Consider the following 14,309-nt stretch of genomic DNA (forward strand, 5'->3'; position numbering starts at 1 on the left):
AGACTGTCAACACCTTTCCCTATTGAATTGCCCTGATACCTTTGTTTAAAAATTGGTTGCCCGTTTTTAAATATGTGGGTCTACTTCTGGACTTTTAGTTTTGTCCATTTGATCTCTATGTTTATCATTTCTCTAATATCACACTGTCTTGATTACAGTAGTTTTAAAGTAAGTCTTAAAATCAGGTGAGTGGGCATCTACAACTTTATTTACTTCCATTAGCGTTTCAGCATAAAGTGTTTCAACACAGAGATCTTGCACATATTTTGTTAGATAAATACATTTAAAAAAGTGTTTATTTCTTTTTGGTACTATTGCACATAGTACTTCCAAAAACTTTTAATTTCCAATTGTTCACTGGAAGAAATATTAATTTTTATTTATTGGCTCATTACCCCACAAACTCTTAGTTGTAATAGCATTTTGGTAGGTTCTTTGACATTTTTTTCATAGACATTCACATTATCTGAGAAGAGAGAAAGGTTTTCTCTCTTCCTTTCTACCTTTTCCACCTTTTTCTTGCCTTACTGTCATGGTTAGTCAGGAAACGTACTTTGTATGGTTGCAATCCATTTAGATTTGTAATGGATTTTTTAAGACCCAGAATATGATGCATCTGGGTTCCTGTTTCATGGACATATGAAAAAATATATATATTCACCTGGTTGGGGTGGTACATTCTACAAATGTCAATTAGATTAAGATGGTTGACAGTGTTGTTCAAGTCTTCTGCATCCTTACTGATTTTCTGTCTACTTATTCTATTAATTACTGAAAGAGAAGTAAACTCTTCAATATAATTATGGATTCGTCTAGTTTTGCTTTCAGTTCTCTATTTTTACATCATGTATTTTTAAGCCATGTTGTTGGGGTATAAATGTTTACAATTTTGATGTCTTACTGGTGAACTGACATCCATGTTAATGTCTTTTTGGGGAGAGTTGAGGGATAAATGCTGGGCTGTCCATTCTCTTTGGCTTTATTCTGTTGTTCAATTGCTGTTTTCTTAAGTGGGATACCAAGTTCATCCAAAAAGGAAAAAACGTGATTCTCTGAATGTGCTTTTCTTTAAAAAGTAGGTGATGCCATCTAAGTCACAATGATCTCTTTTCTGATCAACATTCTGATTATCAGGGGCATCTGGGTGGCTCAGTTGGTTAAGCATATGACTCGATTTCGGCTCAGGTCATGATCTCAGGGTCATGAGATCAAGTCCAGCACTGGCCTCCATATGGGGCATGAAGCCTGCTTGGGATTTTCTCTCTCCCTTTCCCTCTGCCCCTCCCTCAAAAAAAAAATCTGATTATTAGCATGTATTTTTTATAGTTGAAGGAATCTTTCTTAAGTAGTTTTTTTTCTGAAATAAAAGTAGCTACATTGAGTTTTACCTTACATGCATTTTAATGATGTTTTTCTTGACTTTCAATATTTTAAGGTGCACCTGGACTTTTTAAGATTTAATTTGCACTCATGCCAACCTGCAACTAGCATTCATCAAAATCTTTTACATGGATTTTTCATTCATCAACTTTCTGCCCTTTAGAACACAGTCCTCCAGCTGCTTCACTCTACTGAGATCCACTCAAAAAAGACATCAGATGAAAGCCAAATATTATTTACAGATTGCCCACATGCACTATACATCTGTGTTCATCTCAGATAAAAGGTTACAATGCAGGTCGAAAGGCTGATGTGGAAATTACTAATCAGCTTCAACTGAGTTAGGGATCTACTTATTGACTGAGAGTAAAGGGAGGAATGCAACGGAGTCAAAAGCGAAGCATATACAAACACAGTGTAGGAGTGTTGACCACACTGACCCCATGTCCATGTCCATATGATGACCTCCCTTGGCGCTACATGTTCCAGGCCACTTGGAGGTTAATGTATGCCATGACCAGAATGCAGGGAGGCTTATTCTGGTCTTCCCTAAATCTGTTTAGATAACTATTAGAAATAACAGAGTTTCTTCCCCTTCCTGATGCACAGACGGCACCATAAGATCCGTTAAATGTTAGCCATCTGTGAAGTGTATGCGGACCCTTTGACCTCACTATAGTGCCCTCCGGCATGTTCCCTCGCTCTATAAAATCACAGACTAAGGTCTGGACTTCAAGGAAAATAGATGGGCAGCTGTCCAGATCACTGCCTGTTCAATCCTGTAAGTTACCTTGAATAAAACTCTGTAAACTACATGGAGTTGCCTTTTTCTTCGGTCTCAAAGCGCCTTCTCAGTTTGGGGGATACTTTACAGCCCCTCTTCCACCTTCTAACACACAGTCATTACTATTAAATAAAAATATTAATATTCTCAATAGACATGGTAATTGCCTGTATTTTTAAAAATGTGATTCTTTCTCATGGCTGAAAATATGCCTCTAATTCTCTTTTTCTAGATTTCCTATCAAATTTGTTACCAATAGTTCCTAACCTTTCTTATACCCAAACTGCCATTCTTAACCGCTACCATAAGCTATTGACCCGAGCTCTTCCTGCACAAGGAAGAGTAAGGCCACTTAATACACTGCGCCAACCTCCCTCTGCCCTACCTCTTAAGTTCTTCTCTATATTCCCATGTTGCTGAAAGATATGCCTTTTTCAGTCATCATCCTTTTGTGCAAGTATATATGGCTTCCTTTCTTCCATAAGGTTTTCACCTATGTCACTGAGTTCCTATTTGCCTCTTTCTGCACCCTAAGCACACTCTAGCACCCACCTCATGCAAAAATATGCCCACTTACTTTTCCAACATTTTTTTCAGCACCTACCAAGTGCAAACTCACTGAACTACTAGGAGAGATAAAGTTAAAAAAATTCAATCCTCCTTTCAGCAAACTTAACAGTTAGTGGGAAAGATGAACAGTTAAATAATCATAATCTTGTGTAAATAGTTTAAGAGCAAAGGCATATACAGTATAGTCATGATGTGTAAAGGGAAGAAAAGTTAATTCTGCTTGGTTCAGGAGGAATTACCTTAAAAAAAATTTTTTTTTAATCAAGATTACGCTCTATTTTCTTCCCTTGCTACAAACAAGCCCAGGTCTCCTCTCGCCTAAGCCAACCCAAGATACTTAAACTAATATCACTCTGTCATCCCTTCCACTAGCACATTTTTTAAAAAAGGTCACTTATACTCACTGTCTGCAAATCCAATCCACTGTCTTTTATTCATTCATGTTTTAAGTAAATGTGATCTGGTTTTTGGTTTTCACCACTACGTTGACACCTTTCACCAAACCAAAGTTGGGTAACCCACTCAACACCCCCAGTCACCTTTTCTCAGTCCTCCCCTTACACAGTCTCTCTGCTATGAAGGACAAATATGGGCCCTCTTTTCAACATGCTCTGTGACCTGTGTGATACTTCATTTCCCTTCTTTCCTTTTTTATTCAGTCTTTTACTTCTCACTGCTGACTGACAAAAGGGAAGCACTAGCCAAGACTCCATTTTAAGACATGGCTTTCGACTCCCTACCTCCTCCCTCTCCTCTGTTCTCATTTCTCCCACAAAAAAAAAAAAAAAACAAAAAACCAACAACAACAAACACAAACTAACAAAAAAAAAAAAAACCTCATGATGATCACCCTTAAGTAAACTGGGGCTGAGAGAGAGAGAGAGAGAGAAAGCAGAGTGAGAAGGCCCTGCTTCAACTCCGGTTTTACCACTGACCTATTAGCTGTGCACCCATGGGCATGTCATATCATATGTGGCCCCATAAAAGAGAATAGCTTCCTAATGTTCCTTCCAACCCCACAGTTCCACATTTCTAACTGGGAAGAACATCCAATTTCCAGTTCTGACTTCTCTAATGTAGGACAAATCCGTATTCTGTCGGCCATTTAAATATCCCACCCCTAAATTCTACCCCCTGAAACTGTTAACACACTATAGTTTAACTAAATTGGATTTAAATTAAAAAAAAGAAAAAAAAATTCCACCTCTAAACCTAAGCTCTCAAACCAACTTCTTTTGTCTATTAATGTTTATGTACTGGGGCCTCCATTATCGTAAGCTTTCATTTTTGCATTCTCTTTTCCTAATTCCCACTCTCCAACCAACCCCCTCCACCCCCCCACCCCGTCTAGGCTAATTCAAAGAGTTCATCTTCCAGAGCTTGGAAGGTGGCAGCAGAATAGGAGGACCGTAGGCTCACCTCATATCATGAGTACAACTAGGTAACTATCAAATCACCCTAAATACATCAGAAATTGACTGGAGACTGGCAGAACAAACTCCACAACGAAAGGTAGAGAAGAAGCCACACCGAAGAAGGTCGGAAGTGCAGAGCTAAGATTTGAGAGAGAAAGGGGTCGCCACTGCGTAGGGAGAAAGCCGTGGTTGTGGAGAAGAGTAAGAGACAGACTCACTCACAGGCGAGCTCATGGGGAAAAGGAATCCCTATAGCAGTTGGCTTGGAAAGTGAGAGGGGCTGAATTTTTTGAGTTCTTGCAACCAGCAGGGCTTAAAGGCTGGAGTTTTAAAGGTCAGCAGGCTTGGTTAGAGCTCTAGGAGAGGCTGGAGGGTACTGGGGTTGTTGCTCTTGGAGAAAAGGCAGGGCAAATAGTCTGGGAACATACAGCCTGGAAACAGTGATCCGAAGAGTGCCTAGGGCAAACGGTGGAGAGATTATTTGCTCATCTCACCCAGAGAGAGAGCGTTCATGAGACCTTCTCCATGGCCCAGCATATGCACGGAGTCACCTGTGGGAAGCAGTGCAACACTGACATCTGCTACCTAACTTGCTTATACCACACACTGTCCCCCTGACACTCTGGTGGAATTGCCCTTCCCACTCACCCTGCCTCAGTCCCAGAGCTCAGACCCCATCCCCCAGAAAGCCAGCTCAAACACCTGCTCACACCACGCTCGAACTCAGGAGTTTCGTAGAGCCTCAGTCCTGGCAGCCGTAGCAGTAGGTCTCGTTTCACAAACAGACCAGAGCATGCTTAGTTAAAACATGCCAAGATTCAGGCCAGGGACCAAACACTGCTCACAAACCGGCAAAGACAGCTTTTGCAGACGACTGGCCTGAAGGATAAAGCAGCCAGGACAAAATAGCAGAGCTCACAGAGCACACTTTGGAAACACTCCCAGAAGCACCAGGCCCTGGGGAACGGAGGGCACTACATGGCAGGGCACTATAGGACCACTTCTTTGTAAGGCCATTAACCACAAAACAGGAGATATATATCTATATATATAGATATATATTCCTAACACAGAGAAAGAGACACAGAGACTTAGACAAAATGAGAACAGGGAAAAACTTATCCCAAACAGAAGAACAGGACAAGGCCATGGCCAAAGATCTAAGCAAAACAGATAAAGGTAACATGCCTGGTAGAGAATTTAAAGTGATGATCATAAGGATACTCACTGGACTAGAGAAAAGAGTGGAGGACATGAGTGAGACCCTTAATAGAGACAAGGAGTAACACAGAAGAGAAAAAGGAATAATACACGAAATAAGAAACACACTTGATGGAGTGAACAGCAGGCTGGAAGAAGCAGAGGAATGAATTAATGACACAGAAGACAGAGTAATAGAAAGTAATCATGTTTAACAAAAGACAGAAAAAAGAATTATAAAAAATAAGAACAGACTTAGGGAACTCAGTCTCCATCAAACATAGTAACATTCATATTATAGGAGTCCCAGAATAAGAAGGAAAGAGAGAGAGAAGGGGGCAGATAATTTATTTGAAGAGATAATAGCTGAAAACTTTTGTAATCTGAGGAAGGAAAAAGATATGCAGATCCAGGAGGCACAGAGAACTCTCATCAAAATCAACAAAAGCAGACTGACACCAAGACCTATCATAACTAAATTAGCAAAATATACTGATAAAAAATTTCAAAAGCAGCAAGACAAAAGAAGACAGTAACTTCCAGGGGAAAATCCATAAGGCTAGCAGGACATTATTTTTAGCAGAACCTTCCCAAGCCAGAAGGGAGTGCTATGATATATTCAAAGTACTGAATGGGAAAATTTTGCAGCAAAAATACTCTATCCAGCAAAGCTATCACTCTGAATAGAAGCAGAGATAAAGAGTTTCCCAGACAAACAAAAACTAAAGTAGTTCATGACTACTAAACCAGCTCTGCAAGAAATATTAAAGGGGACACACTAAGTGGAAGAGACCAGAAATGACAGTATAAGAGTAGGAAACACAAAAGCAGTAAAAATGAGTATTTCTGTAAAAAATTAGTCAAGGAACTCACAAAATAATAGAATAGAAAATATAACAGCATATACCTAAAAAGTGGGAAAGAAAGGACTAAAGAATGGGTTCAACCTTAAACAACAATCAACTTAACATAGACTGCTATACGCAAAAGAGACTATACACAAACCTAATGGAAACCACATATCAAAAACCACTAATAAGTATGCAAAGAATAAAGAAAAAGAAATCCTAATATATCACTAAAGAAAAGAAGCAAACTATGAAAGGGAGAAGAAAGGATCACAAAAAATGTTCAAAAACAACCACAAAACAAATAATAAAATGACAATAAATACATATCTATCAATAATTACTTTGAAAGTAAATAGACTAAACACTCCAATCAAAAGACAAAGGGTGACAGAATGGGAAAGAAAAGGAAGAAAAGAAAGAAAGAAAAGAAAAGACCCACTACATGTGGCCTACAAGAGACCCATTTTAGACCTAAAGACACCCACATATTGGAAGTAAAGGGATGTAGAAACATCTAATGCAAATGTATGTCAAAAGAAAGCTAGATTATGGCTCAGTCCGTTAAGCGTCTGCCTTTGGATCAGGTCATGATCCCGGGGTCCTGGGATGGAGTCCCACATCGGGCCACCTGCTTGGCGGGGAGTCTGCTTCTTCTGCCTCTGCCTCTCTCTCTCTCTCATGAATAAATAAATAAATAAAATCTTTGAAAAAAAAAAAAAAGAAAGAAAGAAAAAGAGCCGGAGTAGCAATACTTATATTGGACAAAACAGACTTCAAAATAAAGACCATAACAAAAGACAAAGGGCACTATATCATAATAAAGGGGACAATCCAACAAGAAGACATAACAATTGCAAATATTTATGAACTCAACATAGGAGCACCAAATACATTAAACAGTTAATAACAAACATAAAGAAACTAATCCATAATAACACAATAACAGTAGGGGACCTTAACATCCCACTTACAACAATGAACAGATCAGCTAAACAGAAAATCAGCAAGAAAACAATGACTTTGAATGACACACTAGAAGAGATGTATTTAACAGATATAGTCGGAACATTCCATTCTAAAACAGAAGAATACACATTCTTTTCAAGTGCACACGGAACTTTCTCTAGAACAGATCACATATTAGCCCGTGAAACAACTCTGAACAAATTCAAGATACCACCCATCTTTTCTGACCACAACACTATGAAACTAGAAGTCAAAAACTAGAAAAAATCTGGAAAGATCACAAATACAAGGAGCTTAAACAACATGCTACTAAACAATGAACGAGTCGACCAGGAAATAAAAGAAGAAATAAAGTACATGGAAACAAATGAAGATGAAAACATGATGGCCCAAAACTTCTGGGACGCAGCAAAAGTAGTTCTAGGAGGAAAATATATGGCAATACAGGCCTACCTCAAGAAGAAGAAAAATCTCAAATAAACAATCTTATACTAAAGGAGGTAAAAAAGAGCAATAAACAAAACCTAAAGCCAGCAGAAGGAAGGAAACAATAATGATTAGAGCAGAAATAAATATTTAGAAACTAAAAAAAAAACCAACAGATCAATGAAACGAGAAGCTGGTTCTTTGAAATAATCAATAAAATTGATAAACCTTTAGCCAGACCTATCAAAAATAAAAGAGAAAGGACTCAAATAAAATTACAAATGAGAAGGAGAAATAACAACCAACACCACAGAAATACAAATAATAAGAGAATATTATGAAAAACAGTATGCCAGCAAACCTAGAAGAAATAGATAAATACCTAGAAACATATAAACTACTAAAACAAACAGGAAGAAAAAGAAAAGTTGAACAGACCAACTAGCAGAAAAGAAATTGAATACATAATCAAAAAACTCCCAAAAGTCCTCAGCCAGATGGCTTCACAGGCAAATTCTACCAAACATTTAAGGAAGAGTTAGTACCTATTCTTTCCAAACTATTCCAAAATACAGAAAAGGAAAAACTTTCAAACTCATTTTATGAGGACAGCATTACCCTGATACCAAAACCAGATAAAGACTCTACTGAAAAAAAAAAAAAAAGAAAGAAAAGGAAAGAAAAGGAAAGAAAAATACAGGCCAATACCCCTGAAGAGCACAGAAGCAAAAATTCTCAACAAAATACAAATCCAGCAATACATTTAAAAAGCCATCCACCATGATCAAGTGAGATTTATTCATGGGATGCAAAGGTGATTCAACATTCCCAAATCAATCAACATGACACATCACATCAAAAAGCAAATAAATAAGAACCATTTGATCATTTCAATAGATGAAAAAAAAAAGCATTTGACAAAGTGCAACATCTATTCATAATAAAAACCTTCAACAAAGTAGGTTTAGAGGGAACATCCTTCAACATAATAAAAGCCATATTGAAAAATCAATAGCTAACACCATCATTAATGGGGAAAAACTGAGACCTTTTCCTCTATGGTCAGGAATAAGACAGGGATGTCCACTCTCACCTTTTTTTTTTTTTTAAGATTTTATTTATTTATTTTGACAGAGAGAGACAGCCAGCGAGAGAGGGAACACAAGCAGGGGGAGTGGGAGAGGAAGAAGCAGGCTCCTAGCAGAGGAGCCTGATGTGGGGCTCGATCCCGGAACGCTGGGATCACGCCCTGAGCCGAAGGCAGACGCTTAACAACTGCGCCACCCAGGTGCCCCTCACCACTGTTATTTAACACAGTACTAGCAGTTCTAGTCTTAGCAATCAGAGAACACAAAAAAAATAAAAGGCATCCAAATCAGCAAGAAAGAAGTCAAACCATCACCATTTTCGGATGACGTGATACTCTATATAGAAAACCCAGAAGACTCCACCAGAAAACAGCTAGAACTGATAAACAAATTCAGCAAAGTTGCAGGATACAAAATCAATGTACAGAAATATGTTGCATTTCTATACAACAATAATGAAGCAGCAGAAACCGAAATTAAGAAAACAATCCCATTTACAATGGCATGAAAAGTAATGAGACACGTAGGAATAAACCTAAACGAAGAGATGAAAGACCTGAAACACTGATGAAATAAACTGAAGATGACACAAAGATATGTGAAGACATTCCATGCTCATGGACTGGAAGAACAAATACTGCTAAAATGTCTATACTACCCAAAGCAATCTATACATTTAATGCAATCCCTATCAAAATACCAACAGGATCTTTCACAAAACTAGAACAAATAATCCTTAAATTTGTATGGAATGACAAAGAACCCTCAATAGCCAAGGTAATCTTGAAAAAGAAAGCTGGAGGCTCACAATTCCACACTTCGAGTTATATTACAAAGCTCTAGTGGTCAAAACACTATGGTACTGGCATAAAAATAGACACAAACATCAATGGAACAGAATAGAAAACCCAGAAATAAGACCACAATTAATGGTCAATTAATCTTTGAAAGCAGAAACTACCCAATGGGAAAAAGATGGTCTCTTCAACAAATGGTATTGGGAAAACAGCCACATGCAAAGGAATGAAACTGGACCACTTTTTCTTACACTAAACACAAAAATAAATTCAAAATGGATTAAAGACCTAAATGTGAGACCTGAAACCATCAAAATCCTAGAAGAGAACACAGGCAGTAAGTAACCTCTGTGACATTGGCTGTAGCAATTTTTTTCTAGTTATGTCTCCTGAGGCAAGGGAAACAAAGTAAAAATAAACTATTGGGATTACATCAAAATGAAAAGCTTCTGTATAGCAAAGGAAACAAGCAACAAAATTAAAAGGCAACCTATGGAATGGGAGTAGATATCTGCAATAACATATCCAATAAAGGGTTAGTATCCAAAACACAGAAAGAACTTATAAAACTCAACACCCCAAAAATGAATAATTTAATTAAAAATGGGCAAGAGACATGAACAGGCATTTCTCCAAAGAAGACACATAGATGGCCAAGAGATGCATTAAAAGACCTTCATATCATCACTTATCATCTGGGAAATGCAAATCAAAACTACAATATCACCTCACATCTGTCAGAATGGCTAAAATCAACAATACAAGAAATAATAAGTGTTGGCAAGGATGTGGAGAAAAGGGAACCTTCTTGCCCTGTTGGTGGGAATGCAAACTGGTGCGGCCACTCTGGAAAACAGTATGGTGGTTCCTCAAAATGTTACAAAGTAGAATTACCTTATGATCCAGCAATTACACTACTAGGTATTTACTTAAAGGATACAAAATTACAGATTTGAAGGGATACTGTACCCCAATGTTGACAGCAGCATTATGAACAATAGCCAAATTATGGAAAGAGCCCAAATTCATCAACTGATGAATGGATAAAAAAGATGTGGTTTACACACACACACACACACACACACACACACACACACACAGTGGAATATTACTCAGCCATCACAAAGAATGAAATTTTGACATTTGCAATGACATGGACAGAACTAGAGTGTATTACACTAAGTGAAATAAGACAGCTGGAGAAAGACAAATACCATATGATCTCACTCATATGTAGAATTTAAGAAAGAAAACAGATGAACATATGGGAAGGGGGGAAAAGAAAAAAAGGAGAGAGGGAAACAAGCCATAAGAGACTCTTAATGTTAGAAAACAGACTGAGGAGGGGATGGGCTACATGGGGGAGGGGTATTAAGGAGGGCACCTGTTATGTTGAGCACTGGGTGTTGTATGTAAGTGATGAATCACTGAATTCTACTCCAGAAACCAATACTGCACTGTATGTTAACTACCTAAAATTTAAATTTAAAAAAAGGTTAAAAATAGATCTACCTTATGATCCAGCAATCACGCTAGTTAGGTATTTACCCAAAGAATACAAAAACACAAATTCAAAAGCATACATGCACCCCTATTTCATAGTAGCATTATTTACAATAGCCAAAATATGGAAGCAGCCAAAGTGTCCACTGACTAACAAACAGATGAAGAAGATGTGGTATATATACACAATGGAATATTATTCAGCCATAAGAAAGAATGAAATCTTGCCATTTGCAAGGACATGAATGGAGCTAGAATGAATAATACTAAGCAAAATAAGTCAGAGAATGACAAATACTGTATGATTTTACTCATATGTGGAATTTAAGAAACAAAAGAACAAAGAAGAAAGAGAGACACAAACCAAGAAACAGACTCTTAACTCTAGAGAACAAACTGAGGGTTACCAGGGCGGGGGCGTTGAGAGGCTGGCTTAAATAAGTGATGGGGATTAAGGAGTACACTTGTTCTGAAGAGCACCAGATGATGTACGGGATTACTGAACCACTATATTGTATACCTGAAATGCGTATTATACCGTATGTTAACTAACTAGGATTAAGATAAAAGCATTAAAAGAAAAAAAAGAGTATCTCTTCCAGACGGTGTTCCTTGGCGTCCCCATCTGCTTATAGTTCCTCCTCTTCAGAAAAGCTACGACATTCTATGTGTACCTCTCTCATTACACTTGGCATATGTTTTCCCCCAGACTCTGGTTCAGGAGGAGCTGGATTTATAGGACTCTCTGCATCTTAAAACAGTACCTGGAGCACTGCCTTACCCAGAGTACTATAAAACTCTTAAGATTTGAACTGAATTATCTAAATTCAATCTAAATTTTGGACACAGTAAAAGAAGTAGGGCTTCTAGAGTATTTACTTTAAGAAAAAATAATTAAGGATACATAATGATTTGGCTGTTCCGGCTCTAAAACATATCTTGTTCTTCTTAAGCTAAGGAAGCTGATGCCCCTCTTGAACTCCTCAAACTCCAAGGCACCTCGAAAGTACATTGTGCAGCAATGCCACAATATGTTTTAAAGCACATTTAGTAAATTACTCTTAAATATTTCGTTTTACATGTGGGTACTTCTTTTTTTTTTAATCTCTATTATTTACAAGAAAAGCATTTTGGCAGATTATTCAACCTAATGAACTATCATCAGAAGTGCAGATTTAACACAGTAAGAGGTGATGCCTATCAGAACATTCAGCCCCTATATTATCTTCTGCTTTAACCTACATGCGGCACAGAAAACAATTTCCCAAAATATGATGGCATTAATTTTCAGCTTCATTAACATGCTTCAATGCATTGCTCTAAAAATGTATTTTTTTTTTTAATGTTCCTAATTGAGACAGTAAAATAAACAGAGAAAAAAAGGCTTCCAGATTTATTACCAAGAAAAGAATGCAGCCTAGCAGACAGAAGAACTAGAATTTCCAAGGACTCGACACTGCGCAAGTCAAGGCTTTGGCTTCCTCCACCTAGGAAATAGGGTGTGTGGTGTGAGGCCTGACAAACATTCAGAGAAACAGAGGAACAGTGCGGCACCTCATTACTGAGGATGCCCGGCAGAATCTGACCTACCTGGTGTATCCCTCCGGGAGAGATCTTGTAGGACTGCAACTTCTGCTTCAGCAGCTCCGGATCACTGTGACGAAATGGGCACCCTGACAACAAAACACAAGCCAGCACACACCAACAAGGTTATTTACCTGGGACTTGGTACAATACCACACTCGAGAGACTGTCTGAGCTCCCCTTAATTGTCTAACAGCTTATTAATAAAAAAGTTAATTGCCCATGGGTGCAACTGCTTTCCTCTCTTCATCTAAATGACGACTTAGTTGTACGGTTATCAGGGTACTACAGGCTCAAGAGTTACATAAAACATGACAGCATTCTCAGGTGAAGTTGCCCATTCACTAGGAAGAGGAGACAGTTTTAATTATGCTACTTGCTAACAAGCAGAGATAATCACAAAGCTGTAGTTTATCTAAAAACTATACAATCTCAAATTTTATTCGTATCTTAAAAATTTTAAATTAAAAAAATATAATTTAAAAAATTACATTAAAAGCCTAGGAGAAGGAAGATAATGCAAACAAAAAGAAAAATGTATAAACTCTAAGAAACATAAAAATCTCACATCACTTTCAGATGTAAATTTTATGTCTATTTCCCACAGAATAAAATCCATATAAATTTAGAGGAATCATGGTTAGGAATGAGACGGACAAACAGAAAAGTGTTTCATAGGAAAATAACTTACAACAGATACATGCTATCTCTGTATTATTTCACGAGTAACACAATAATAAAGATGACTACTAAAATATTTGCATAAATAAGAACACAAAGAACTAAAATGTAAAAGTTGTATCACCAGGCCAAAATCTAGATAAGTTCAGATATTTTAATAAGATGCTGCAATGGTAAATCAAAATACCTTATTTTAAAATTTAATATAGGAAGCCAGACTACTTTTTTTTAGGTACTCAGATGCTGGATCTGTAAGTTAATATGGAACAATTGTGCATTTTTAATGAAATCAACGGGAAATTGGTTGCAGCAAAAATAGAAAAAAGCCTAGATGCCAAACAAATGTGTTTACCAAAAATCATAACTATAAATAAAAACATCCATGATAACAGTATGGACTCCTACAAATAAAAAAATTCACAAAATGCATTGCTTATACTTCATTCAGATTGAAACTGTAATAATTTTTAGTATAAGGAAACATACTGAGAAGCTGTGTAACACCTGGTTAAGAGTTTGGAGCTAAATGCCTGTGTTTGAATCTCAGTTTACCACTTACTAGGCGGGGGAGACCATAGGCACATTTTGTATCTCGTTGCTGACTCAGCTTCACTTTCTGTCAAGTGAGGGAAATAACCACTCACAGAACTCTTGCAAGAATGGAGTAAAGCTCATATATGCTCCTGGCACACAGTAAACATTCAACATATAGTAGCTATCATTATGATTCTCAAAAAGACCCATTCTGATGATGAAATTGCAAAAGATCCCAAAAAGAAAGAAATGAGGCTGCACCAGGAGTTCTTGGTTAAGCCCAGAATTATAAGAACACAGAAAGGAGATTAACTGAATTATCCAAATCACATTTGAAATAAGGACTGTGTCTGTATGAAAAGGTAACAAAGGTCAAAGCCAAGAAGAAAATGAAAATTGCCAAGGTACTAAAATTTATTTAAAAAGTGTTCTAAAGTTACACTGACAATAACCAGAAGAGAAAAGAATCTTAGAGAAGCTGGTGTTATTTTAACAGATGACAGAAAGAAAGTAAAACTCAGTAACTTCTG

The 14,309-nt window shown here is 37.3% G+C and overlaps 1 protein-coding gene across 2 annotated transcripts in view; it reads right to left on the reverse strand.

Moving 5' to 3' along the window:
- The window catches only part of PRIM2 (DNA primase subunit 2), a 307,763-nt gene that overhangs the window by 33,647 nt on the left and 259,807 nt on the right, over positions 1 to 14,309 (reverse strand). For both annotated transcript variants that reach the window (XM_045803074.2, XM_045803066.2), the window contains exon 12: positions 12,571 to 12,653. In XM_045803074.2, coding sequence (XP_045659030.2) covers positions 12,571 to 12,653 — 83 coding nt within the window. The remainder of the gene's footprint in view (positions 1 to 12,570; positions 12,654 to 14,309) is intronic.

This window comes from Ursus americanus, chromosome 29, assembly GCF_024610735.1.
Source record: "Ursus americanus isolate L20-20 chromosome 29, mUrsAme1.1.p, whole genome shotgun sequence".
In the NCBI taxonomy this organism is placed as follows: Eukaryota; Metazoa; Chordata; class Mammalia; order Carnivora; family Ursidae; genus Ursus; species Ursus americanus.